Below are 26,207 nucleotides of genomic sequence, written 5' to 3'. Positions count from 1 at the left end.
AAGAGAAACTTTTTTTTTAAAACAATACAGTGTCAGGGGTTTATTCTTTATTCTCAGGGACAACATTTTTCAAAGAGAAAACACATCTTGGTAAAAGTCCCATCCAACGCTTTGTCAAAAAATGATTAATTAATGGCCATGTGCAGTAGTTCACTCCTGTAATCCCAGCACTTTGGGAGGCCGGGGAGGGCAGATCAGTTGAGGTCACGAGTTTGAGACCAGACTGGCTACGGTGAAAATCTGGCTCTACTAAAAATACAAAAGTTAGCCGGGTGTGAGGGTGCGCACCTGTAATCCCAGCTGTTCAAGAGACTGAGGCAGGAGAATCACTTGAACTGGGGAAGCAAAGTCTGCAGTGAACCGAGATCACTCCACTGCACTCCATACATCTTTTTTTTTTTTTAAATGACTAATGAAAATACCGCATCTAAAATGTACACTAAAGGACAAGGAGTTGATAATGTGAATCAGGGAGGGGAAATTGGCATTCGGAAATGTTAAAAAGAACTGGAAATGTAGTATTTAATGAAAGCCAGAGTTAGGATGAAGGAATGCAGGGTGGGAGTGGAAGGTAGATTTGAGAGGTTGCTTGTGCCACATGTGAAAAACGCAGGGGAAAATCACTTTCCTGTGGTGTGAGAAAATAACTAAATGGCAGGCAATGAGACTGACGCGGCTCTAGTCTGGATTTTTGCTTAAAAATAAAATCTAACTCAAGTGCATTTTTTTGGGGGGAGTAAATTGCTACATTGGGAGAAAAAAATTCAGACTTAACCAATTATAAACCGTCAATTAACTGATTGCATAACCAGGAAATTTGGAAGCTCAGAGTGGAAATTAAGAAACTACCTAACTGTACCTAACCGATTAATGAATGTAGGTTTCTCTTAATCATGCACCTTATAAAAAGTCTTTTTTTTTTTTTTTTTGAGACGGAGTTTCACTCTTGTTACCCATGCTGGAGTGCAATGGCGCCATCTCGGCTCACCACAACTTCCGCCTCCTGGGTTCAGGCAATTCTCTTGCCTCAGCCTCCTGAGTAGCTGGGATTACAGGCACGCGCCACCGTGCCCAGCTAATTTTTTGTATTTTCAGTAGAGACAGGGTTTCACCATGTTGACCAAGATGGTCTCGATCTCTTGACCTCGTGATGCACCCGCCTCGGCCTCCCTAAGTGCTGGGATTACAGGCGTGAGCCACCGCGCCCAGCCTAAAAAGTCTTCTCTTAAACCCTGTCGCATGGACCACAAATTACAAACCATAGCTGGGTGCTCTACAATTTTTGAACCACTGTTTGAATAAATTATTTAATATTTTTGTGACGACTCCAATAAATTTTTTATAAAAGAGGGACCAAAAGCTCTTCCGATTCCTGAACCCCGCACTCCAAGTCAGGATTCTCCCCTGGTGACCCTCTCAAGGTCCCTGCACAATCCGGGAGAGATGCGGTGCGGTGGGTGCAGAGTTGCCCAAAGGGGGCTCCAGGCCGGGGCACAGCCACTGTGCAGGCAAGAAACAGGACTCCCGGGGTCCCGCCTGTCCGCCCAGCCGCCATCTTATGGCTGAAGGGGACTGAAGGTCGAGCTGGCCAAGATGAACTCGCAGCCTCAGATTTTGGAGCTGACTGCTGGGGGCCTGAGTCCCACTACAGCCACTTCCCACTGCTTTCAACCAACCCCTTCCCACTCTCTGGATATCGGATCCCGCACTCTCACCATTTTGAGGTTTCCAGCAGCTCCTGGCGTCTCAGCTGTGGATCTCTCAATACCTGAAGGTCACAGGACCACACAGACTGGATCTCCAGGAGCAGAGGACACAGAGCAGTGGAGGACATAGAGCAGCAAAGACGAGACCCGGGGCTCTGACTGCAGGAAGAGACAAAGAGCCCGCCAAATCCCGGAAGCTGTTCGGTACTTTTCATCTGCGTGTCTTATTGGACGGTTCCTAGTTTAGAGTCTCTGACTAGGTAACGCTTAAGTCCCGCCCCCTTTAGTCCCTGAATGACAGAAGATTTGACCAGACACTGGGCTAAATGAAGAAAGAGTGACAGCCTGGGCTGCAACTTTTTCAGGCAGTGCTTCCTCCCTGAGCTCAGCCGGGACCAACCAGGAGGGTATTTCCATTTAACCTTGTGTAAAAAGTGATATGCATTTGTAAATAACATATTATAAGGCTATTCACAAATGGAAAGAATCTAATAACAATTATTGAACAATTTCAGATTTTATGACCTTCATGGCTTCTGGTCCTTTGAGCAAGCAGCCTGAGATTTTAAAAAGGAGGCAATCCTCTGAAATAAAATGTGAGCCAAATGTGAAGTTTACAATTTCTATTAGCCAAACTTTATTTTATTTTATTTTTATTTTATTTTTTTTTTTATTTTTTTTTTTTTGAGGCTGAGTCTCACTCTATCACCCAGGCTGAGTGCAGTGGCGTAATCTCTGCTCACTGCAACCTCTACCTCCCGGGTTCAAGCGGTTCTCTTACCTCAGTCTGCCTGGCTAATTTTTTTTTGTATTTTGTTTGTATTTTTTTGTATTTTTAGTAGAGACAGTTTCACCATGTTGACCAGGCTGGCCTCTAACTCCTGACCTCAGGTGATCTCACCTACTCAGCCTTTGAAAGTGCTGGGATTACAGGCGTGTGCCACAGCACCTGGCCTTATGCAGCATTTTTAAAATAAAACTTTTCTGTGGTTTCATTTCTAGGCAGACTTTTTATTGAATAGTGTTTGGATTTTTTTTTGAAGCCTCTTTGAAGGATTAATTTGTGGTTGCATTAAAAGGTTAGTTGGGTGCCAGTTGCACAACCAGTTTGCTTTATTTGCATTTTGGGGGTATTTTTTTCTAGAGCAGCCATAGTGTACTGTGGGAAGTGGAGCTGGGCAGCGTCCTTCCCTGACTTTATTATTTTGCCCTTCTGCTTTGTGCAGTGCTGAGAAAACCTCAGGCCTTGATTATCTACACAGTGTCTCTGGGGACATTATTGACCCATTGCTGACTGCCTGTGATTTTTGATTTCTACACAGCCTCCATGACATGCATAATAATACATGTTGTCTTATTGCTACTCAGCTCTGGGAGCTAACTGATGGTGGCTTTAGAACACCACAATGTTTCTGGAAAGCGTTTATTGCATATGGGGTAAAATGTTGTAGCAACTTTAGAATTCCATCCTGTGTTGTTTTAATAGCTACCTGTATATTAAGATTCTACACACAGTTAAATTTTTACTGTTTTAAAAAAGCCAGGGCAAGATTTGCATATATTGTCAACAAGAAATTTAACATGATTAATATAAAATCTTATACTTTTAAAATATTGGGATACTGAAGAGAATATTTTGTATTAACATTAGATGACATGTTGTTATAACATGTATCTTCAAAATTAAATTTTAAAACATTTTGCAAGGATTATGCTATGATTTGTTACTATGCTAGATATTACAGTGAATGGGGAGGATTTGGGGGTTTAAAGTTTCTAATTGCATTTTAGTATATTTCTAATTTCCCACTGTCAAAATGTCTTCCAAGATACATTTTAACTTCTCTATATCAAGTTACATGAAATTAAGTAAAACTATCCATTAGTTACCCTGAAAGATTTTTTTTAATTAAACTTTAATTAAAAAAATAGGTTTCCTTGAATGTGTAGCTTTTTATTTTATATTGGCATCTTCATATATTTCATTAATATTATATTCTTTTAATTTTTATTATTTACCATATATTTCCTAATCCACAATTAGCATTAATATGATCCAATAATTTGTCCCCTAAGTGTTGATGGAAATTATAGCATTTCAAAAGCAGCTCAGAGATCCTAAGAAAGAGACTTTATTCTGTTGGTAGGGTGAATAAAATGTACACCCTACCAAGAGTATAAAGATAATTTATTTAAGAATTTGAGATAGTTTAAGTATTTTAATGTATTTTAACTACTATTACTGTAGGAGAGGCCATCAAGCTAAAAAAACAGCAATTAATGCTTGTGTTGGACAGTTTTATAGAACAGATAGGTCACAAGCTGGGTTAATATTGTTGTTGCTTTTTAATAAAGTGGTATAGTGTTTTCATTAGAACAAAATTTTCTTTATCAAATCTTACTTTCAATAAATTTAATCTTTGGGGATTAAAATAGAGCTAATTTCTCCTTATTAGTATGTGTTCAACTTCATGAAAATGTCTACTATGCCACTGACAGCAATATGTTCACGTGATTAGTAGGTCACACCTTTAAAGTATTTAAAATTTGATGACTTATATCAGTGAATTTTGTGGTTTTGAAAAAGAAAGAGAAAAGGATCTTTCTGTTAAACTGTCATATTATCAAATTACCAACACTCTTCAAAAGCATTTTGAAAGGTTCATTCCTTTGTTTTAGTTTATGGATTTAGTTTTCATGTTTTCTAAAACTTTAGTAGTAGATTTTATGTTTGAGGGATACATAGTTTTCTAAATATGTACTTTTAAAAATATCAAACCATTATAAAATTAGAGGGTTTTTTTCTTTGAGATGGGATCTTGCTCTTGTTGCCCAGGCTGGAGTGCAATGGTGTGACTCGACTCACTGCAACTCCCACTTTCCAGGTTCAAGCAATTCTCCTGCCTCAGCCTCCTGAGTAGCTGGAATTACAGGTATGTGCCACCACACCTGGCCAATTTTTGTGTTTTCAGTAGAGATGGGGTTTCTCCATGTTGGTCAGGTTGGTCTCAAACTCTCAACCTCAGGTGATCCACCTGCCTTGGCCTCCCAAAATGCTAAGATTACATGCCTGAGGCACTGTGCCCAGCCTACAATGAGGATTTTTAAATTAAAGCTTTTGCAAAGGTGGCTTCAGAGGGTGGGGTGGTACATAGTGTAGCGTTAGTGGGTTGTTCTGTATGACAGATCTGTACAGAACCCCGAACAACGAACTTGCCCCTAATTTGAATCTAGTTGTTTCTCAGCTCATTTTGTTTCAATTTACATCCACTTGATGTGAATAGAACCCAATGAGAGGAAAAAAACACAGGAAAGGCATTCCAATTCTCATCCTTGCAAATTAGTATTGTTCTTTTAAATTAAATAATTGAATCTCCTCATTTTTTATGCCAAACCCATGATATTTTAAGACACAGGATGACAGTAGATGCCACTAACTGTCTCTAAGTCTCAAGCAGAGGCCTTTTTAAAATCAAGGTACAGTTCAGTAACCTTTGAAAAAACAAAGGTTACAAGACCCCATTCCTACATTTTTTTTTTTCACTTAGTCAAAATTTATTTCAAGGCCTGAAAATATTCAGACTAATCAAAACGGTACTACTGTAACTTTTTATAAAAGTTTTGAAAAATATAGACACAACCCCTCAAACACCACACTATCCGATTCTCAGAAGCAATGGCTATTTAACAAGATGTAAAGGGACGATAACATAACAATGACCTTTCACACACCTAAAGAGAGCATTTAGTAGCAAGTTAGTCAGACAAAACACAAACATTTTCACATTTCCCATGTTTGTTATTAAATTTGCTTCATGAAGACACTGATAACCTAGGTTTCTTTCAAGTATAGGATTTCTAACATGAAAAATTGTGTTTTTGACATATTTTTATTAAGAAATGAAAAGTAAAACACAGTCCGACTGTATTTATGCGTCCCTCTTCTTCAACAGCTTTAGATGTTTTTCTGAATACGTTTTACACAAAAGAAAGTATTTTTATTAAAATCAGTTCTAATTCATTTATGCAGATTAGGGGAAAATGATTCATCATAAATTAACTTTAAAATTACCCTCTATGTTTCTATCTCTATCCCCCAGTCACCACCAAATCTGTTGCTACAGTGAACGATGATGCAATGTACTGTTTGAGGGGGCCCCAAGGAATCTGTAATCTTAATTTCCCACATATTAGTTAGCTGGAGGAAAAATCCACAGTATGAAGACTATTTAACTACAACTTAATGCTTTTCCCTCAAGCTATAAGTACTTTTTAGACTAACATTAAATTACATTGCACATATACAGCTCCACCAGTTTAGATTTGCCTTGGAACAAAATTAATTTCAAGGTCTTAAATATTAAAAATAAATAATTTTCTAACTATTTCATAGTTTAATTGGCTCTTAAATAGTTTTGCTAGGGAGGGAAACATTTTGTGTTCTTTAAGAAACTGGTACATGTAAAAGAATATGTGTTCACTTAGATCTTGAGAAAATCTAAAGATGAAGTCTGTTTTGTTTTTCCTAAAAAAGGAAAAAAGAACCAAAGAAAAATGTTGAAGAACAAGAGCATTTACCCTTAAAAGAAGAAGCATTATCCAACAAAAAGGAGGCATATAGATTTGAAAATACTTATTTTACTGTCTTCAATAACAAAAAACAGAGGAAGTCCAGAGGACTTAGAATTGAAGCAGCTCTATACAAAATGAAGATGGTACAATGATGTGACTTCAAAGAAAATGATTAAAAACAAAATTTTACAAACATCTTCATGTTTGTAATGTATTAATGCACAAAATATTAAAAATACAAAGTCTGGGTTTCTTCCCTGTAGGTTTATGATAAACTATCAATTTTCTATATAATGCATTCTATTTTTTTTTTTAATAGAGATGGGGTCTCACTATGTTGCCCAGACTGGTCTTGAACTCCTGAGCCAAGCGATCCTCCCACCTCAGCCCCCAAAGTACTGGGATTACAGGTGCAAGCCACTGCACTTGGCTTTAATGCATTCACTTTTATAAGCCTTCTTTGTTTAGAAGTATACACTATACAAGTACATACATGCTGGTATTTTACCCTGAAAATTTCATTTTTCATCTCAAACTAGTGACTTGCCTTTTTACCCATACTTATACACAAGTAATACCTTTCTAGTGGTAGATTTTAATCAATACGTATTTTGTAAATCTTGATTTTTAAATGAATCTCTTTAGTGCTATGACATGATGGGCTTCATTTAACAGTAGAAGCATGATGTGGTAACTACATTGTACTATTTAATTCACAACTGTAGGAAAGTGTTTGATTTTTAAAACATAACCAAGATGAGGCTGGACAGTAATAAACACAGAAACACTAGAAAAGAGTGAATGGATAAATAAGACAATGTTTCCTCAGTGGCCATTCATTGTTTTGCTTTTGGAAACCTGGAAGAAATTGTCTTCTTTGATTTTCAAATGCTCTGGTAAATCTAGTCATTTCTTAGCTTCCTCAATATCACCTTGAATTGCTGAAATAAGTGACTCTAAAGAATCAAAGTTCTTTTGTGGTCTGAAGTAGCCAACAACGGCCACATTGAGGATTTCCCCATAGAAGTCCTCTTTGAAGGTGTGCATGATATGTGTTTCCATGGACTTCGTATTCTTGTAGTATGGGTTCCAGCCTGTGCTCACCACCATCTTATGGACATCTCCACTTCCAACACTGGCCCAACCATAATTAATGCCAGTGGATAGATCAGCTGGAAGATTATCTACCACTTGCTCAGGAAAATTAGCTGTGGGGATGCCCAGCTGCTTGGAGCCGCGGCCGAAGCCATGCACCACTTGGCCGCGGCAGAAGTAAGGCAGATGTCCATAATGCAGTCCTCTCCGGGCATGGGCTGCAGCCCTGTCGGTGCATCCTGCAGAGCCGCCGTCAATGCGGTGCCTGGACCCGGGTCCAGCCAGGGGGCAGGAGTGTGAGCTCTGCCTGCTGTGGGGCACGCCAGGGGTTGGGCGAAGCCAGCGACACGCCATGGCACATCCCTGATGCCGCAGACCCAACAAAAGCTGCCCAACAACTGCGGAGCTGCATCTCTCTATATTTTTTTAATTAGCTAGGTGCAGTGGTGCCTTTATTCCTAGCTAATAGAGAGGCCGATGTTGGAGGATCACTTGAGCCCAGGAGGTCGAGGCTGTCGTGAGTCATGGTGTCACCACTGTATTTCAGCCTAGACAACAGTGCAAGACACTATCTCAAAAAAAAAAAAAAATCAGGGTGAATGTGTGACAAGCCACTGTCTGTAGGTAGATGAGAAACAATCAAAAAAGACTTGAAAGGATCAACAGGAGGAGAAAACCAAGAAGAGGTTGGTGTCTTAGACGCAGGTGAGGTTAGATGGTACCTTTCTCCGGAACTCACTGGAAAGACTCCATGACGGTCAACACATGATTAGCTGGAATAACCCGATTGTGCAATAGGAGAAAAAAATGCAAGTTGCTGGAATCACATTTACAGATATACTCAAATACGTTACATGTCCTGGTAAAAGGCTTTTGTAGGTGCTTCAAATATATATCCTCCTAAATTTGTAAACCACAGCGATCTCTGAACCAAATCTTCTCTACTTAGAACTTTAGTTCTCAAGTGAAAGAACAGACAATTAAATACCTTGTAAAGTTTTTAGTATGATAATTTTCAATTTATTTTTGACAAAAACAGGAAGGGCAACTACCACCCGACATCCCTGAGTGAAATAGGAGATTTGGAAAAGCGCACAAAGAGGGCCGGGACATGAGGTCCAGACTTGCAGCAGCTTCTGAGAAGATCTCACTCCAAGGGCAAGCTCAAGTCCCTGGGTGAAATGGCCAGGATGCCCTCCTGGAAGGGAATTTGGCAGAGCCCTATGAGGAGGGGACCCCCCACCACAGCAGCATCTGCATCAGCCCAGTGAGATCAGAGATGGGATCATGAGAAACCAGAGAGCAGAGGCGATAGACACCCAGAGAAGGGGACAGAGACCCAGACAGAGGAGCACAGGAACGAAGGGAGACAGAGTCCTAGAGGGAGGAGGAAAGATGAAGCCTGAGGAGGATCAGAGCCTGAGGATGAGGGTTAGACTGAAACCTAGAGAGAGTGAAGAGTGAGAGCACAGAGTCAGAGAAGGAAAAGAGGGTCCTGGGATGTGAATGATTCAGAGCTGCGGCTTGTGTGCAAATTCTGATTTCAACACGCTGCATAATGGAGACTTTCCACCCCAGCAAGACAAGGATAATAACAGAGCCCCATGAGGTTGTAGTGGGGGCTGAATGGCATCATTCCATTGAAATATCTGGCAGAGGATGTGACCCACCAGGGAAGCTCATCTGCTATCAGTCCTATAACTGGAGGTTGAAGTAGGCCACCAGGGCATGCGTGTAGTCATTCTGTGCTTCACCTGCAGGCAGAAGGGGGAGGTGAAGGTCCAGTCTTCCACCTTGACAGTGTATATGTCCCCCTCCTGCAGGACAGAAGCAGGAGAGCTCAGAGATGTGGCCTCATCCCCACTTCATTTTCTCCTCCCCCAGCTCCCCAGCCCCTGGAGGGCCCATTACTTTGCTGTCCCGTTTCTGCTGGTCCTCACTCACTGCTTCCTGAGCTCGACTCCTCATTCATTTCTCCTCCTGCCTGTCTCACTCCGAACAAACCACCGAGGTTCAAACCTGTGTTCCTTGTTCCCTTCTTTCCCACACCCAAACCTGGCAGCTCCACCCTAACTCTGTCCAGTGCCCACTCCTGCCCCCCCACCTGGCCAGACTTCATTCAAATGCATGTGCCCTGCATTGCTGTCTCCCAAACCTCTTCTTGAAAAGTCCACCAATGTGATGACCTCAAACATTGACCCAAATGCCGACCTAAAACCCTGCACCAGCTCCCCTTGTTCTCAGGAGGATGGCTTGGGTGGGGTTCCTGCCCTGCCAGTCACCTCTCTGCCACTCAACAACTTCCTTTGCCCTTGATACCAAACCTGAACCCCCCAGCTCCAGCTCAATAAATACTCACTGTCACCATTCTTTTTTTTAAAAAAAAAAACAGGTCTTCAAAAGAAAAAAAAGAGAAACAAACAAACAAAAACTGTTGCCCAGGCTGGAGTGCACTGGGGGGATCACAGCTCGATGCAGTCTTGGACTCTCAGGCTCAAGTAATCCTCCTGCCTCAGCCTCCTGAGTGGCTGGCACCATAGGTGCAGCTCTGAGCCCAGCCTATCCCCATGATGTTTTGCAGTGGCCCGTGTGCCTGTGTCCTGGCCCATCGCCCCAGCGTTGTGCCTTTCAGTGCACATGCTGCAGGCTTTGAGCTGCTGGCTTTGGTGTGTCCCCCAGAGGATGTGCCACTGGACAGGGCCAGCAGCCTCACTCACCACCATTCCTGGAGCCCAGTGCCAAGTGCCAAGCATGGCTGTCACAAGGCAGAACTCACAAAGATATTTAAAGGACAAAGTGGCTTTTCTGGTCCTCTAGCACCACCTCTGACTGACAGGTTAGGCTCTGAGACCTCAGGCCAATGTTCTGGCCTCTGAAGTCCTGCACCAGGTCCAGGGGATGGTCTCTCTTTGGTTTCAACCCTGGGGGCACCTGGCCATGCCCACCTGCAGGAGGCAGGCAGGGAGGAGGGTGAGCCCACAACAGCACACTCGAGGCCTGGCCCACTAGCTCCCTGGGCTGCCCTCACAGTGGATCTTGTAGACTTTGGACGGCTGGTCCTCGATGACCCTCACATACAGTGTGGCTCAGTGTGGAAGCTGATGCCATGGGATGCCTGCAGAGGGGCAGGGTGAGGGCAGGAAGGGTGGGGCCTGGCAACATTGCCTAGAGTCTTGCCAGTGTGGCCTCCTACTCTGGTCTGAGCCACCATCATGTCACAGCTGCACTCACTCACCCTCTTGTCTATTTGCCACAGGGCTGCCAGAGGATGCCCAGAAGCACCTCAGTCAGCTCCTGTCCTTCAGAAGTTCTGGGGATTCTGAGACCCTCCCTGGCTGCTCTGAGAGAAAAAACAAAGTTGCATGGGTCCCATAAGGCCTACAAAATCTGCACACCCCCATCACCATCACCCCTCACCTCTACTCCAACTTATTGCCTTTCTAGACCCTCCTTCCACACTAGCCCTTCCACGGCTCCACATGCAGCAAGTACACACCTGCCCTGGCCGTCCCTCCACCCAGAATGCTTCTCTTCCCAGATCTCAGTGGCTCCTTTCTGCGCTTCATCCAGCTGTCAGTCACCCCTCCTAGAGAGGTCTGCTGAAACCCGAGCACCTGGGCCATTGCCCTGCTATGGTTTTCCTGTCCTGATGAACCCCCAACACCACACCATCTCCCTGCCATCATCCAGCTCCAGTGCCTGTTACACCTGGCTTGGGCTGTGGCCTTCTGACACCTTGCAACCAAGCCCCCATATTAAGTCCTGTCTGTGGGAAAAACTGAGCGTGGTTTCACCTTCTGCCTGGACCCCAATGCATGTAATCTGCACATATTCCACTGGGGGCCTCACCAGCCACTTATCCCCAGCATAGAGCATGGTGTTGAGCATGGACAAGTAGAAGGGGCAGTAGCGCATCCACTCGCTGATCATGAGGTCCACCTCCCCAACTGGGATCTCCACCTCCTCCACCTTCCCCTTAGGATGGTCACCACTGCAGAGTGGACAAGGGCAAAGAGCAAACAGGTTAGCCCTCAGGAGGTCTGCCCCTTGCCTTTCCCAGGGTCTAGAGCCTGGAGACTCCACCAGGCAGCCTGGATTTAGAGATCATAAAGAACTTGATGAGCTGAAGCCATGAACCATTTTAACACTGTTTACAAACTTATACATTAGTCTAGATATTTTTGAGACAGGAGCAGAAATTTTATGTGGACAGTATCAGGCGATGTCAAGATTTTGTCTTTAATTGGGTGGACCTGAAATAGTAAGTAACAGTGTGGTCACCTTCTCAAAACAGCCTTGTGTATTAGATAAGACACACAGAGACAGATTTACCGGGGAAATTGCATTACAGTAGAAATCTGCTTCAAATGGAGAGAACATTTAAAGTTGAGTGATGAGTACTTCCGGGTTCATTACAATAGTCTCTGTAATAAAATCATGTCAGTTGCCAGAGGGAAATCTACCACCTTAGCAAGTTTTCTACCCCACCAACCTTGCTGGGGCAATTTAGCAAGAGCTACCAAACTTACTAACTCATATTTCACTATGTCACCAAGGGTGGTCTTAAAATCCTGGGTAAAATCAGTTCTCCTGCCTCAACCTCCCAAAGTGCTGAGATTACAGGTGTGAGCCACTGCACCCGGTTATCGGTGCTATTTTGATAGGAATTGCACTGAACCTGTAGATTGCTTTGGTTATATAAAATATTTTACTTTCTCAGAAACAGTTTGATCCTTTCAGGTCTTGTTTTCATGATTTGTTGAGTTCTCTATCCAATGACCTGTGAGCTTTGAGCATTTCAACTTTGGCTGGTGAGATCAGCCACTGTTACCCACCCTGTGTGAGTGCCCAGCGTCATTCCCTACAATCCTTTCTGATGGATCTTTCTCAGCCTCAAGTAGAGTCCTCACCCATATGCAGTGATTGATACTCCACTGAAGATGCTGAGAGAACCCTCTGCCAATCTCTAGTGTTCTCTCTGTCAGAAGCTCTCTCCTCTATCCTTCTCTGTCTTGTAAACTCTAGCTATGCTGGTCTCTGTGGACTCTCAGCTCTGTCTCCTCAACTTGGGGAGTCCTCGAGGCTCTGCCTGGGTTCCACTCCCTGAGCAGTTGTCTGGAAAATAGGTCAAGACACTGAACCTGGAAATTCCTAGGAATTGTCAGAGTAGGTAGTCAGGTGGACATGAGAGACTCTCCACCCACAGGAATGTCAGGCGACTATCAGGTGATGGTCAGACCATTGTTACACTGTCTCTGAAATAACAATTGGGCCAGTTGTGGTGGTTCACACCTGTAATTACAGCACTTTGGGAGGCTGAGACAGGTGGTTCAACTGAGGTCAGGAGATCAAGACCAGCCTGGCCAACATGGCAAAGTCCCATCTCTGCTTAAAATACAAAAATTAGCTGCGCATGTTGGTGCACACCTGTAATCTTAGCTACTCAGGAGGCTGAGGCAGAAGAATTGCTTGAACCCAGGAGACAGAGATTACAGTGACCTGAGATAGCACCACTGCACTCCAGCCTGGGTGACAGAGTGAGACTCTGTCTCAAAAACAAATATGAAACCAGAAGCAAACAAACAAAAAGAAGATAAAAATAAAGTAACAATTTGTTGCAGTGGACCCAAGGGAAAGGCAGTCTCCCAATGGATAGAAACAGTTGAAGCCAGTGATCAGCTGCTTCCTGATAAGATCTCAGGAGTTGGGCAAGTGGGCTGAAGCATGCAGAGTAAGGCAAAATGGCAGAATCAGGGAGAAGGGACACAACCCCCCAGAAGCATGCCAGTGTATAAAACCCCAAGTCAAAGGTTGAATGGTGCACTTGATCTGTCATGTTGCCCACCTGGTTTTCTTCCAAGTGTCCATGACTTCCTTTCACTCCTGCTCTAAAACTTGTCTGGGTTTCTTCCTCTGCCTTAGGCCCTTCAGTCAAATTCCTTCTTCTTAGAAGGCTAGAATTGAGGTTGCTGCAGACCAGAGTTGCCTCTGCTAACAGGCTCACCTCATTTGTATTCACTGTCCTTCATTTTCTGATGTTCATTGTTTTCAGTACTGTTATTGCATGTATTTTGTCCAGGTCTATTGTTTCAAGCAGGAGGTAAATCTTGTCCCTGTTATTCCACCTTGGCAACCAGCAGAAGTCCTTTTTCACAACTTTTTTTTTTTTTTTTTTTTGAGATGGAGTCTTGCCCTGTCACCAGGCTTGAGTGCAGTGGTGCAATTTCAGTTCACTGCAACCTCTGCATCCTGGGTTCAAGTGATTCTTCTACCTCAGCCTCCTGAGTAGCTGGGACCACAGGCACATGCCGCCATGACTGGCTATTTTTTGTATTTTTAGTAGAGACGGGGTTTCACCATGTTGGCCAGGATGGTCTCGATGTCTTGACTTCGTGATCTTCCCACCTCGGCCTCCCAAAGTGCTGGCATTACAGGCATGAGCCACCATACCTGGCCAATAATCTTATTTTTAATCAGCAGTTTAGCAGTCTTGATTTCATCTGAAACCTTATGTCTTCATTGCCATGAGTTGTAACATATTCCCAGTATCTGTCAATTAACATGTACATTTTTATAAGACAATATTGTGCTTACCAAAACTCTACTAATTTTATCACCTAAAAATGGTCCTGGCTTTCTTCAAGCTTACTGTCCATCCAAGAGATCTCTTATGAGACTCTCTTCTTACCAGTATAAGATTGCCACCACTCAATTGTCAAGAAAAAATCACCACTTTAATCACTTTATGACAAACATGAAATTGCATCAAAGTAATCCATGTCGATCTTTCTTCTGTGATGTATTACTAACTTACTACAAAGATACTCTCAAATGCCTAGAAAAATACTCTCTCCAATAATAAAGACAATTCCCCTAAGGTTTTCTCAGAATATCTCCAATAGCAGAATATCTTGTAAAAGTTCACAAGAGAATTTTGCAGTTGCTATTTCATGTTACTTAGTTTGAATTCAGGCATCACAGTTTAGCAACTGAATTTAATCCAGGACTTAGAACAGTTTGGCTTCGTGACATAGAGAAATAGAAACCACCATATTCACTAAGATTCCTTTAAGGTGGGAGTGCGTACAACTATATATTCCTGGTCACTTATCACTATACTGCTCCATAAATAGGCATTAGCAGACAATGCCAAATTTTTGACAGTTAGCATTTCTGCATAATAAACAGCAATTAATGGCTGAAGTAAATATTGCTCTAAAGCTGCCTCATTTATATGATTTTGTAGACTTTAGTGTCTATGTGATGGTGTAGTTGGTTAAGTGATTTCTCCAAAGGCTTACTCTACCAAGAAAACACATTTATTTTAGGAGCAAGACCCAAACATCAAAGAGCTCCTCCCGGCATACATTGGCATCCTTGGCACCCTTTGGTTCTACTAAGAATTTGGAACCAGAAGCAGTGATGGGATCATATTAAATTAATAGCTTAATGTTCTTCAAATATTAAACTCACACTCTGGTATTGCTAACAGAATAGTTGGACATGGACTGATAATATGTGTACATATCAGCATGCTATCAATCACCCAGTAAAGGTATGAAGATGCTCTTTTATATATATATGTTTTAAGTTCTGAGGTACATGTGCAGAACATGCAGGTTTGTTACATGGGTATACACGTGCCATGGTGGTTTGCTGTAACCATCACCTGTCATCTACATTAAGTATTTCTCCTAATTTTAGCCTTCCCCAGTCTCCCCACACCCTGCTATTCCTCCTTTTGCCTCCCCACCCTCTGACAGGTCCTGGTGTGTGATGTTCCCCTCCCTGTGTCCATGTGTTCTCATCGTTCAACACCCACTTATGGGTGAGAACATGTGGTGTTCAGTTTTCTGCTCTTGTGTCATCTTTGTGAGATTGATGGTTTCCAGATTCATCCATTTTCCTCAAAGGACATGAACTCATTTTTTTATGGCTGCATAGTATTCCATGTTGTATATGTGCATATTTTCTTTATCTAGACTATCATTGATGGGCATTTGGGTTGGTTCAAAGCCTTTGCTACTGTAAACAGTGCCACAATGAGCATAGGTGTGCATGTGTCTTTATAATAGAACAATTTATAATCCTTTGAGTATATACCCAGTAATGGGATTGCTGGGTCAAATGGCATTTCTATTTCTAGATGCCTGAGGAATTGCCACACTGCCTTCTACAATGGTTGCACTAATTTACACTCCCACCAAGTGTAAAAGCATTCCTATTTCTCCACATCCCCTCCAGCAACTGTTGTCTCCCGATTTTTAAATGATCTCCATTCTAACTTGTGTGAGACGGTGTTTTAATGTGGTTTTGATTTGCATTTGTCTAATGATCAGTGATGAGCATTTTTTCATGTTTGTTGGCCACAAAAATGTCTTTTTTTTGAAAAGTGCCTGTTCATATCTTTCACCCACTTTTTGATGAAGTTGCTTGTTTTTTTCTTGTAAATTTTCTTTAGTTTTTTGTAGATGCTGAATATTAGTCCTTTGTCAGATGGGTAGCTTGTGAAAATTTTCTCCCATTCTGTTTTTTTGCTGGTTCACTCTAACGATTATTTCTTTTGCTGTCAGGAAGCTCTGGAGTTTAATTAGATTCCATTTGTCTATTTTGGCTTTTGTTGCCATTGTTTTTGGTGTTTTAGTCATGAAGTCCTTGCCTATGCCTGTGCCCTGTACAGTATTGCTTAGGTTTTCTTCTGGATTTTTATGGTGTTATGTCTTATGTTTAAATCTTTTTTTTTTTTGCTGTTTCATAATTGAGATTTTATTGGTTGAGGATCAGTATAGACATTTCAATTTGTACACAATTCTTAACATATGTAACAAAAATCTAAAAAGCCATATATTGTAATTCTTTTTTAAAATTATTCCAGTGACTTTCCAGCTTAAAATTTAGATGCAAATTTTCCTTAAGAGGCCATCAAGTACCTGTATCTTCACATGTTGATAAGCTGTTAAATACATCCCAACAATTCATGACTGAATAGCATTCACACTACATGTTCAAATTTTTAACCATCACAGCACAGTAGAAAAGTTATTAGGAAAACAGGACTACCACACCAAAGACGTTACAGAGTGCCCACAATTCTGACAGGGAGAGCCACAATCAGAGTGGTTTTCTCTAGGAAACAATACTACTAAAAAAACAACATGGGAATAGAAGTAATTTAAAATGTTCAAGACATTAAATGTAGGACTGACCCCATATTGCCATTTAACATGCTTTGTATTATAGGATATAAAAACTAATCCCCCATCTATGGAATGTTAAGCCGGCACCCGAGACAGTCAAAGCCTCCCATGATTCAATATCCCACACTATTTTCTGGTTGTACCAAAAAATAACCAGAAAATGATTTCACCACTTAAAAAACAGCACTTACACTTAAAAAATGGGATGAGATGGGATTCCCTCCTTCTTAAAAATGTTTCTAGAGCTACTAAAAAACTTGCACTTACAAAATAGTTGATAAAAATATTCCTCTGGATTGTACAAGAAGGGAGACAGGGACCACTGATAAGACATGGTATATGGTATTACTCAGACTTGGCTTCTTTCTCTCCTGCTTCATCAGAGGCTGGACTCTCCTCAGTTTTCATTTCCCCATTTTCTGCAGGTATATCTTTAGTTTCTTGGTTAGCCACTTCAGCCTGTTTTCCCTTTGCTCCCCTTTTCCCTTTTGTTTGCACTTTTTTGTCTGAAGATTTATCCTTTGCTGCTGCCTTTTTCGGCTTTGCTTCCACTTTTGCAGGAGGTTTCGCTGAAAACCACGTGGATCTCCTCTTGGGCTCTTCCTTGGTGGCCCCTTTGGCGGAGCTGACCTTTCTTTGGGCATCCTGGTGGTGGGGAGGTGTGTGCTGGGTGCCTGCAGGCCATGGCATGCCAAAAGCCTTTGTTATGTTTAAATCTTTAATCCATCTAAAGTTAATTTTTGTGTAAAGTGTAAGGAAGGGGTCCAGTTTCAGCTTTCTGTACATAGCTAGCCAGTTTTCCCAACACCATTTCTTAAACAAGAAATCCTTTCCCCATTGCTTGTTTTTGGCAGATGTGTCAAAGATCATATGGTTTTAGATGTGTGGCATTAATTCCAAGGCCTCTGTTCTGTTCCATTGGTCTATATCTCTGTTTTGGTACCAGTGCCATGCTGTTTTGATTACTGTAGCCTTGTAGTATAGTTTGAAGTCAGTAAGTGTGATGCCTCCAGCTCTGTTCTTTTTGCTTAGGATTCTCTTGGCTATGTGAGCTTTTTGTTTGTTTTTTCATATGAAGTTTAAGGTGGTTTTCTCCAGTTCTGTGAAGAAAGTCAATGGTAGCTTTCTGGGGATAGTATTGAATCTATAAATTACTTTGGGCAGTATGGCCATATTCACAATATTGATTCTTCATAACCATGAGCATGGAATATTTTACCATCTGTTTGTGTCCTCTATTATTTCTTTGAGCAGTGGTTCATAGTTATCCTTGAAGAGGTCCTTTACATCCTTTGTTAGTTGTATTCCTAGGTATTTTATTCTCTTGTAGCAATTGTGAATGGGAGTTCACTCATGATTTTGCTCTCTGTCTGTTATTGGTGTATAGGAAAGCTTATGATTTTTGCACATTGATTTTGTATCCTGAGATTTTGCTAAAGTTGCTTATCATCTTAAGGTGATTTGGAGCTGAGACAATGGGGTCTTCTAAATATGCAAGCATGTCTTCTGCAAACAGAGACAATTTGACTTCCTCCCTTCCTAATTGAATACCTTTTTTCTTTCTTTCCTGATTGCTAATGCTAGCACTTCCAATACTATGTTGAATAGGAATGGTGAGAGAGGGCACACTTGCCTAGTACCAGTTTTCAAAGGGAATGCTTCCAGTTTTTGCCCATTCAGTATGATATTGGCTGTGGGTTTGTCATAAATATATTTTATTATTTTGAGATACGTTCCATCGACACCTAGTTTAATGAGCATTTTTAGCATAAAGGGCTGTTGAATTTTGTCAAAGGCCTTCTCTACATCCATTAAGATGGTCATGTGTTTTTTTTCCTTTGGTCCTGTTTATGTGATAGATTATGTTTATATATTTGTGTATGTTGAACCAGCCTTGCATCCCTGAGATGAAGCCTACTTGATCGTGATGGATAAGCTTTTTCATGTTCTGTTGCATTTGTTTTGCCAGTATTTTATTGAAGATTTTGGCATCAATGTTCATCATGTATATCGTCCTGAAGTTTTCTTTTTCAGTTGTGTCTCTTCCAGGTTTGAGTATCAGGATAATGTTGGTCACATAAAATGAATTAGGGAGGATTCCCTCTTTTTGTATTTTTTGGAATAGTTTCCAAAGAAATGGTACCAGCTCAACTTCAGGTCTTATTATTGCTCTATTCCGGGATTTAGCTTCTTCCTGGTTTAGTCTTGAGAGGTTTAAGTGTCCAGGAATTTATCCATTTCTTCTAGATTTACTGGTTTATGTGCATAGAGCTGTTTGTAGAAATCTTTGATGGTAGTTTGTATTTCTGTGAAATCGGTGGTGATATCCCCTTTATTTTTTGTTGCATTTACTCGATTCTTCTCTCTTTAGTTTGCTGGTCTTTGTGGGAGTGGGACCCACCAAGCCATTTCACTTAGCTCCACACCTTCAGCTCCCCCTCTTTCTGGGTAGTGGCAAGCTCTGTCTCACAGGCACTCCAGAAGTTGGATGTGAAACTAGATCAATTCCAGAACGATTCTAGAACAATTGCTAGAACACTTCTATCCAGAAGACAGCCAAGAAACTGTCCTGTTCACTTACCCTCACAGCCCAGTGGTCTCTGCCAAGGGAATAGTGACCATCAGAGAATTTCTGGTGTCATGCTGAGAAGAGAAACATTCCTTTGTGGCTAGTTTGGAATTAAATCATAGAAGGGTAGGTTTGCTGAAAATAATACACATTTCAAAGTGCTTGCAAAAAACAGAACACTTCAAAAAGTTAAACCCAGAATTACATGACCCAAGCAATTCCACTCCTAGGTATTGAATTAAAAACAGGTGTTTTTAAGTAAAAGAATTAAAAACAGGGTTCATAGGTAGATGAAAGGATAAAGAAGTGGTCCAACTCCAGAATGAAATATGATTCAGCCACAGAAAGGAAGGAAGCACTGATCCAGGCTGCCACATGGATGAATCCTGAAAACATTTTGCTGAATGAGAGAGGCCATGTTAAATGATTCCATGGATATGAAATGTCCAATACAAGAAAATCTATTGACAGAAATAAAATTGGTGGTTGCCAGAGATTGGGACAGGGGAATCAAGGAGGGGTGACTTAATGAAGATGGGGTCTCATTTTAAGGTAATGAAAATGTTTTAGAAACAGATAATTGGTCATAATTGTACAAAATTGTGGATGCGGTAAATGCCACTGAATAGTTCACTTTAAAATTATTAATTTTTCATTATGTGAATTTCACTGGAATAAAAAGGGAGCACTAGAGGAAACATAGAGATATACGTGCACATGCACACACACATGCTATTAGAAGAATGTGAATTTGATGGACTTGGGCACTCACAAATTTAGACGGTGGCATGCTCAAATTCAGATTGCTCATGGTAACTTTGTGGCTTCTCTGTGCACAGGCCACCAGTCTCAGTGCAACACAGAAATCTTACAAGTACAAAGAAAAGAAAGGTGTAAGCAGCATATTGCCAGTGACGGCAGGGGGAGCTGTCTCCAACAGCGGCTTTAGGGAAAGAAGAGGTCCACTTCAACAATGAAGACTGCACAAAAGCCCCCGAGAATGTCGGGATGAACTGGACTCACCTTAGGGACACCATTCAGCTGAACACAATAAAATGCACTTAGCCCACTGCATCTGGAACTCTGTAAAATTTCAGATGCAGCTATTTTCCAAAAATTATGAGTTCACCACATTTAGGAAATGTTAGATTGCATAAAGCAACAAAATTACATGCTTAAGGTGACAAATAAGGAACCAAACATATGCTGAATTTGTGTTTGTTTCTTTTAAAGATGGGATCTCGCTCTGTCACCCAGGCCCAGAGTGCAGTGGTGCAATAATGGCTCAATGCAGCCTCAAACTCCAGGGCTCAAGTGATCCTCCTGTCTCAGCCTGCTGAATAGCTAGGACCACCAGCATGCACCACCAGGCCCAGCTAATTTTTTTTATTTTTTTTTTAAGAGATGGAATCTTGCTATGTTGCTGAGTCCAGTCTCAAATTTTTGTCCTCTTGCCTTAGCTTCCCAAGTAGCCAGGATTATAGTTGTGAGCCACTGCACCTAGCTATATGTTGGATTTTTTTAAAACAGTGATCTGAAATACACACAGTTGGCTGAAAATTTATATCTGTAGTTCACCATGACCCCCTCAGCCTTGCTAAACAGCATTCCCTGCTCACCCCTAGCAGTCTGACATGGACCCCAGTCCCCACAAAGGACAAAGAACTTGACTATCAGGTACCTCTACTCTGAACCCAGAACCCACCATACCACAGGCTCAGGGGACTTGATGCATCACCATTTTTTAAAATTAATTAACTGGCCTAAGAACATGGATAGTTTTAAAGCTATAAATAAATACAGTTACAGTTTTAAAAATGTCTTCAAAATGTTAAGTGCTAAGATCAGCCTTTCTCAGCCTGCTGTTCTCAGAAGCCCTTGTAGAGTATAGACAATTATACGGCGGTGTTGAGGAAGGGGGAACTTTGTTCCTGCAAGGTGTGAGAAAAGATAAAAAATAATACATAGATACTTAAAAAAAAAAAAAAAAAAGAAAAAAAAAAATGGTTGGCCTGATAGTTTGACTCACACCTGTAATCCTGGCACTTTTGGAGGCTGAGGTGGCTGGATCATGAGATCAGGAGTTCAAGACAAGCCTGGCCAAGATCCTGTCTCTAATAAAAATACAAAAAAAAAAAAGGCGCGGGGCCGCAGCGTGCGAGCCTGGCAGGTGTCTGGGTACCGCCCGCCGCGCACCCCGCCGTCACTGCGGCGGCAGGAGCGGGAACGGGAGCAGGGCTGGAGCGGGTGGGATGGGGCTTTCTGGGGTGGCGGGCGCAGGGCGCTAAGCTGCGGCCCCGGCACCTGGGCGTGATGCGCCACTCCAGCACGAACGAGTCCACGTACCGGCGCAGCCCCTCGCCGGTGGGCAAGAAGCCGCGCTTCGCGCGCAGATGCCCGTTCCGGCGCTACAGCGGCCTGTGCGGGGAGGCCAGGAACGGCGGCGCCTTCTTCAGCCTGCACGCAAACCCCGACCCCAAATCCTCCCAGGCGCGCTACACATCGCCCAAGGGCAACAAGTACGTGGTCTTCTACCTGGATCTCTCCTTCATCTTCCTCCTAGAGCTGAAGTGCTGTGGCATGGTGCGCGCCTGCCTCCAGGCCGTGAAGTACCTCATGTTCGCCTTCAGCCTGCTCTTCTGGCTGGGAGGCTGTGGCGTGCTGGGTGTCGGCATCTGGCTGGGGGCCACACAGGGGAGCTTCGCCACACTGTCCTCCTCCTTCCTGTCCCTGTCGGCCGCCAACCTGTTCATCGTCACCGGCACCTTTGTCATGGCCATTGGCTTCGTGGGCTGCCTGGGTGCTATCAAGGAGAACACGTGCCTCCTGCTCACCTTTTCCTGCTGCTGCTGGTGTTCCTGCTGGAGGCCACCATCGCCATCCTCTTCTTCGCCTACACGGACAAGATTGACAGGTACGCCCAGCGAGAAGTGAAGAAAGGCCTACACCTGTATGGCACGCAGGGCAACGTGGGTCTCACCAACGCCTGGAGCATCATTCAGATTGATTTCCGCTGTTGTGGCATCTCCAACTACATCGACTGGTTTGAGGTGTATGATGCCACACGTGTGCCCAACTCATGCTGCCTGGAGTTCAGTGAGAGCTGCGGGCTGTACGCGCCCGGCGCCTGGTGGAAGGCGCCCTGCTAGGAGACGGTGAAGGTATGGCTGCAGGAGAATCTGCTGGCCGTGGGTGTCTTTGGGCCATGCACAGCGCTGGTGCAGATCCTGGGCCTGACCTTCGCCATGACCATGTACTGCCAGGTGATCAAGGCAGACAGCTACTGAGCGTAGGCTGCCCGACACTCGCTTTTCTGCCACAGGACACCCACGGGGAGATGGCCGCACCCACAGCTGCCTTTCCCACCATCAGCCTCAGTGCTCTGCCCCATGCTGGGAGGGAGGGGAGGGACAGATGCCTGGAACCTGTTTCTGGAAGGCCCTGGCTTGGGTGGCTTCAGGGCCTCCAGACCCCCCCAGGAGGGGATGGCCACAGACTGGCTGCAGAACCCAGGGCATGGGTGGGAGGGGCTTCCAGCAGTTTTTGTATCTATTATTCTCCAGAGCGGTGTTCACATGGGAGCCGGCCTGTGGCCCCTGGCCTCCCGGGACATGGGTTGGGGCTGGAGGGGCCAGGTCTCGGCATCCTGGAGGTGGCCCCACTGGTCCCGGTGCTCCAGGCTGGGCCTCGGGCCTCTCACCTACATTCCACAGCGGCAATCGGGCTCCTGGTGCATCTCTTAATAAAGTGGGAGCAGCAAAAAAAAAAAAAAAAAAAGAGAGAGAGAGAAGCATGTTGGCAGGTGCCTGTAATCCCAGCTACTTGGAAGGCTGAGACAGAGAACTCCTTGAACTCAGGAGGCAGAGGTTGCAGTGAGCCAAGATCACACCACTGCACTCCATCCTGGGTGACAGAATGAGATTCTATCTCAAGGAAAAAAAAAAAAAGGTTATAGGAAACTGTGTTAAGAAAAGTCAAATTTCTTTTCCACAGGAATTCTAGTAGTGATGGAGTGTGGTGGTCATGCGTGTAATCCCAGCCCTTAGGGAGGCTGAGATGGGAGAATCACGTGAGCCTTGGAATTTGAGATCAACCTGGGCAACATAGTGAGATCTCATCTCTACAAAAAATAATAAAATATTATCCAAGTATGGCGGTAAATGCCTATGGTCCCAGCTACACAGGAGGCAGAGGCAGGAGGATCACATGATCCCAGAAGGTGGAGGCTGCATTAAGCCTTAATTGTGCCACTGCATTCCAGCATGGGTATCAGAGCAAGGCTCAAAAAATTAGAAAAAATAAAGAAAAAAAACATAGAAATGTGCACCGTGAATCTCAAAGAAGGGAGGTACAAGTAAAGATGCCTTCCTCAAAGGCTGGAATACAAGCCATGGCACAGCACAAACAAGGTCCCTTCTAAAAAAAGTCATATACAACCACCTAAAATCACTTACAAGTACAGGCTACACATCCCTCATCAGAAATGCTTGGGATCAGAAGAATTTTTGGTTTTACACTTTCGAACACCTGCATTATACTCACCAGTTGAACATCACTAATTTACAAATCCAAAATCCAAAATGCTCCAATGAGTATCTCCTTTCAATGTTGTGCCCTCACTCAAAAAGTTTCAGATTTTGAAGCATTTTGAATTTTGGAGTTTTGGCTTTAGGATGTTCAACCTAAAATTTCACTTATAGAAAATTATTGAAACAACAAAATTATCATAATGGAGACCAGATGAGTCAGTGTTCACCAGGAGTTAGTGAGGGCATGACTATGAAAGGGGCAGGAGAAAGGCTTGATCTGGGCACAGAAATAGTTCGGTGTCTCGATTGTGGTGTTGGTTACACAAATCCATATGAATGATAAAAACTATAGACACACCCCCACAAAAATGAGTGCATATAGAACTGCTCAACTCTGATTAAGGTCTTCAGTGTTACACCGATGTCTAGTTTCTGGCTCTGATCACTGTGCTGTTGTTAACTAAGATGCCATCAATACGGAGAGCTGGAGAAAAATACACAGAAACTCTTCAAGCTATCTGTGCAACTTCCAAGAGAGACTAAGGTTATTTCAAAACAAAAATTCTGGACAACACTTTAATCACATGTAAGTTTACAAAATACTAAAAGATGCTCTAGCCATGAAATAGAACTGTTGAGTGTTTAAAAGATGTTTATTTTAAAATAAAAACTTCCTGTGTTGTTTGGTAGCTGTGTTCCTGCCTAGTAATACTTGACAGCGGAGGAATGTGGAAGGAGGCACAGAGGTCACCCAGCCTGGGGGCTCTGCCCAGCCCCTCCACTTGCTCTGTGCACACATATATATACATGTTTGACCAAGAACCCTTTACCTTCTGGGTCAGCCAAGTCCCATATCTGTGGAAACACAAAAATGCTCACAAGCATGACTGCTGATCTTTGCCCGTGTGTTAACAAAAACAAGAGCTACCACCACCACACCACCAGCCTTGCAAACCAAGAGTCTTGTAGTGCAGGAGTGACTGTTTGTAGGTTGTGCTGCAGATGAAGAGACCAATTTAAAGCAAGTGAATGATGTGTCCAGGGGCACACAGCTAGTTGGTGGCAGGGCCCAGAGCATATCCAGGTGCACTCAGCTCCTAAGCCAGTGGTGTTTATGACACCCTTATTTCCCCAGAAAAACTCTACAACCTATCAAGACCCCAAAACTACTCAGGTCTTCTGTCTGCTATACAAGTAGTGGTGGGGGCTTCCACCTGAGCATCTGGTTCAACCAATTACAGCCTGAGAGGTCTGCAGTGACCAGGTCAATCAATAAAAGGCCTGGCCCCATGGAAAAGAATCTGCACAGGCTGGCTCTGACCTGCCAGGCAGAGCTGTTGAGGGCAACCCCAGAAAAGAAATTACCAGTTATCTTCACCTGCCTTCCTGAGGATAATGTCCAAGAGGCCAGGCTTCTTTCAAAACTGCAGCTTCACTTGCCCCCACTCTCTTTGCATATGTCAGATCAACCTGAGATGGGAGAGCCAGAGGCAGGATAACTGTTCAGCAAATGCAGCAGCTGGTGAAGCAGCACCCACCATGCTGAGTGGCTGGTGATAGAGAACAGAAAAGGACAAAGTCCACTCAGCTGAGCTTCTGCTCTGTATTGTGCTTTCCAGCTCAGTCACTCTCTAGTTTCATCTAGAAAGCCTTCTTCTAAACTTACCTGCTTGTAATAAGATTCATTCACACAGTGAATTTCCAGTGGGAATCTGTAAATAAAACCACAGATATTGGTCAAAACTAAACACATCCAATTAGGTGAAAAAAGTCTACCCCCTAAAAGTATGAATTTTTAAGCTTCTCTGAACAGAAAACTCAGACTATATTCAGATACAGATATTTTTAAGCTTAGTTGATTTAGAAAATGTAAACTTACATGGACACAGGGAAGGGAGTATCACACACTGGGGTCTGTAGGGGGGGAAATAGGGGAGGGACAGCTGGGGGTGGGGAGTTGGGGAAAGAGAGCATGGGGAGAAGTGCTAGATATAGGTGATGGGGAGAAAGGCAGCAAATCAAACTGCCATGTGTGTACCTATGCAACAATCTTGCATGTTCTTCACATGTACCCCAAAACCTAAAATGCAATTAAAAAAAAAGAAAATGTAAACTTAATTTTCATAATTCTAGGGCAAACAATACAGTCACTCAGGAAACAGCAACAGCAGAAGCCCAGTGTCAATTTCCAATAACAGAACAAAGAGATTTCAACTTGGAGAACTCAGAGAGAAAAGACACTCTATCCTCTGAGATTGTTCTCTGGTTCCAGAATCCAAAGAGGAGTTTCCATGCATCATAAATTACCAGGCACACAAGCTTGTGACCAGTTTCTTTGCCCATGGTCTGATTTTCATCCATCCCATCCCTCCTCCTCCAGCTACCAGAGTGGTCAGAGATGCACACAGTCTCCAACCAGAGAGAGCTGACCAGTGATTGTTCTCACCATGGCAAGAAGAAAGTGCCAAGTCCTGACTTTGACACTGAAGACATTCAAATTTCTGGCTCCTTGGACCCCCAAGACATCACTGTTTAGAGA

At 43.1% G+C, this 26,207-nt stretch overlaps 2 protein-coding genes, 1 long non-coding RNA gene and 2 pseudogenes across 4 annotated transcripts in view; 1 reads left to right on the top strand and 4 right to left on the bottom strand.

Annotated features, from left to right (window-relative positions):
• Positions 1-1,911, bottom strand: part of LOC105709352 (zinc finger protein 724-like) — a 47,194-nt gene extending 45,283 nt beyond the window's left edge. The window contains exon 1 of the mRNA XM_064362731.1: positions 1,716-1,911. Coding sequence (XP_064218801.1) covers positions 1,716-1,718 — 3 coding nt within the window. The 5' untranslated portion in view covers positions 1,719-1,911. The remainder of the gene's footprint in view (positions 1-1,715) is intronic.
• Positions 1,912-5,577: 3,666 nt separating this feature from the next.
• LOC135269111 (riboflavin kinase-like) lies at positions 5,578-7,588 on the bottom strand (annotated as a pseudogene).
• A 9,213-nt stretch (positions 7,589-16,801) lies between these two features.
• LOC135269055 (non-histone chromosomal protein HMG-14-like) lies at positions 16,802-21,242 on the bottom strand. The gene is made up of 2 exons (XM_064362730.1): positions 19,912-21,242; positions 16,802-19,274 (listed from the first exon to the last, which is right to left on the bottom strand). The coding sequence occupies exon 2, from the start codon at positions 17,438-17,440 to the stop codon at positions 16,916-16,918; it is 525 nt and encodes a 174-aa protein (XP_064218800.1). The 5' UTR covers positions 17,441-19,274; positions 19,912-21,242; the 3' UTR covers positions 16,802-16,915.
• A 477-nt stretch (positions 21,243-21,719) lies between these two features.
• LOC135269056 (tetraspanin-4-like) lies at positions 21,720-22,426 on the top strand (annotated as a pseudogene).
• Positions 22,427-22,701: 275 nt separating this feature from the next.
• LOC135269057 (uncharacterized) lies at positions 22,702-25,800 on the bottom strand. 2 transcript variants are annotated; one of them, XR_010337408.1, is made up of 4 exons: positions 25,707-25,800; positions 25,335-25,380; positions 25,034-25,218; positions 22,702-22,877 (listed from the first exon to the last, which is right to left on the bottom strand). It is a non-coding gene; the product is annotated as an uncharacterized LOC135269057 (long non-coding RNA). The 2 variants fall into 2 exon arrangements; XR_010337407.1 differs by having other exon boundaries at positions 25,047-25,218.
• Positions 25,801-26,207: the final 407 nt, after the last annotated feature.

Source organism: Aotus nancymaae, unplaced genomic scaffold (genome assembly GCF_030222135.1).
Source record: "Aotus nancymaae isolate 86718 unplaced genomic scaffold, 86718_ANA_hifiasm-v0.15.2.pri h1tg000049l, whole genome shotgun sequence".
Taxonomy (NCBI): Eukaryota; Metazoa; Chordata; class Mammalia; order Primates; family Aotidae; genus Aotus; species Aotus nancymaae.
The sequence above is the reverse complement of the archived record's forward strand: the minus strand, read 5'-3'. Positions and strand labels throughout refer to the sequence as shown.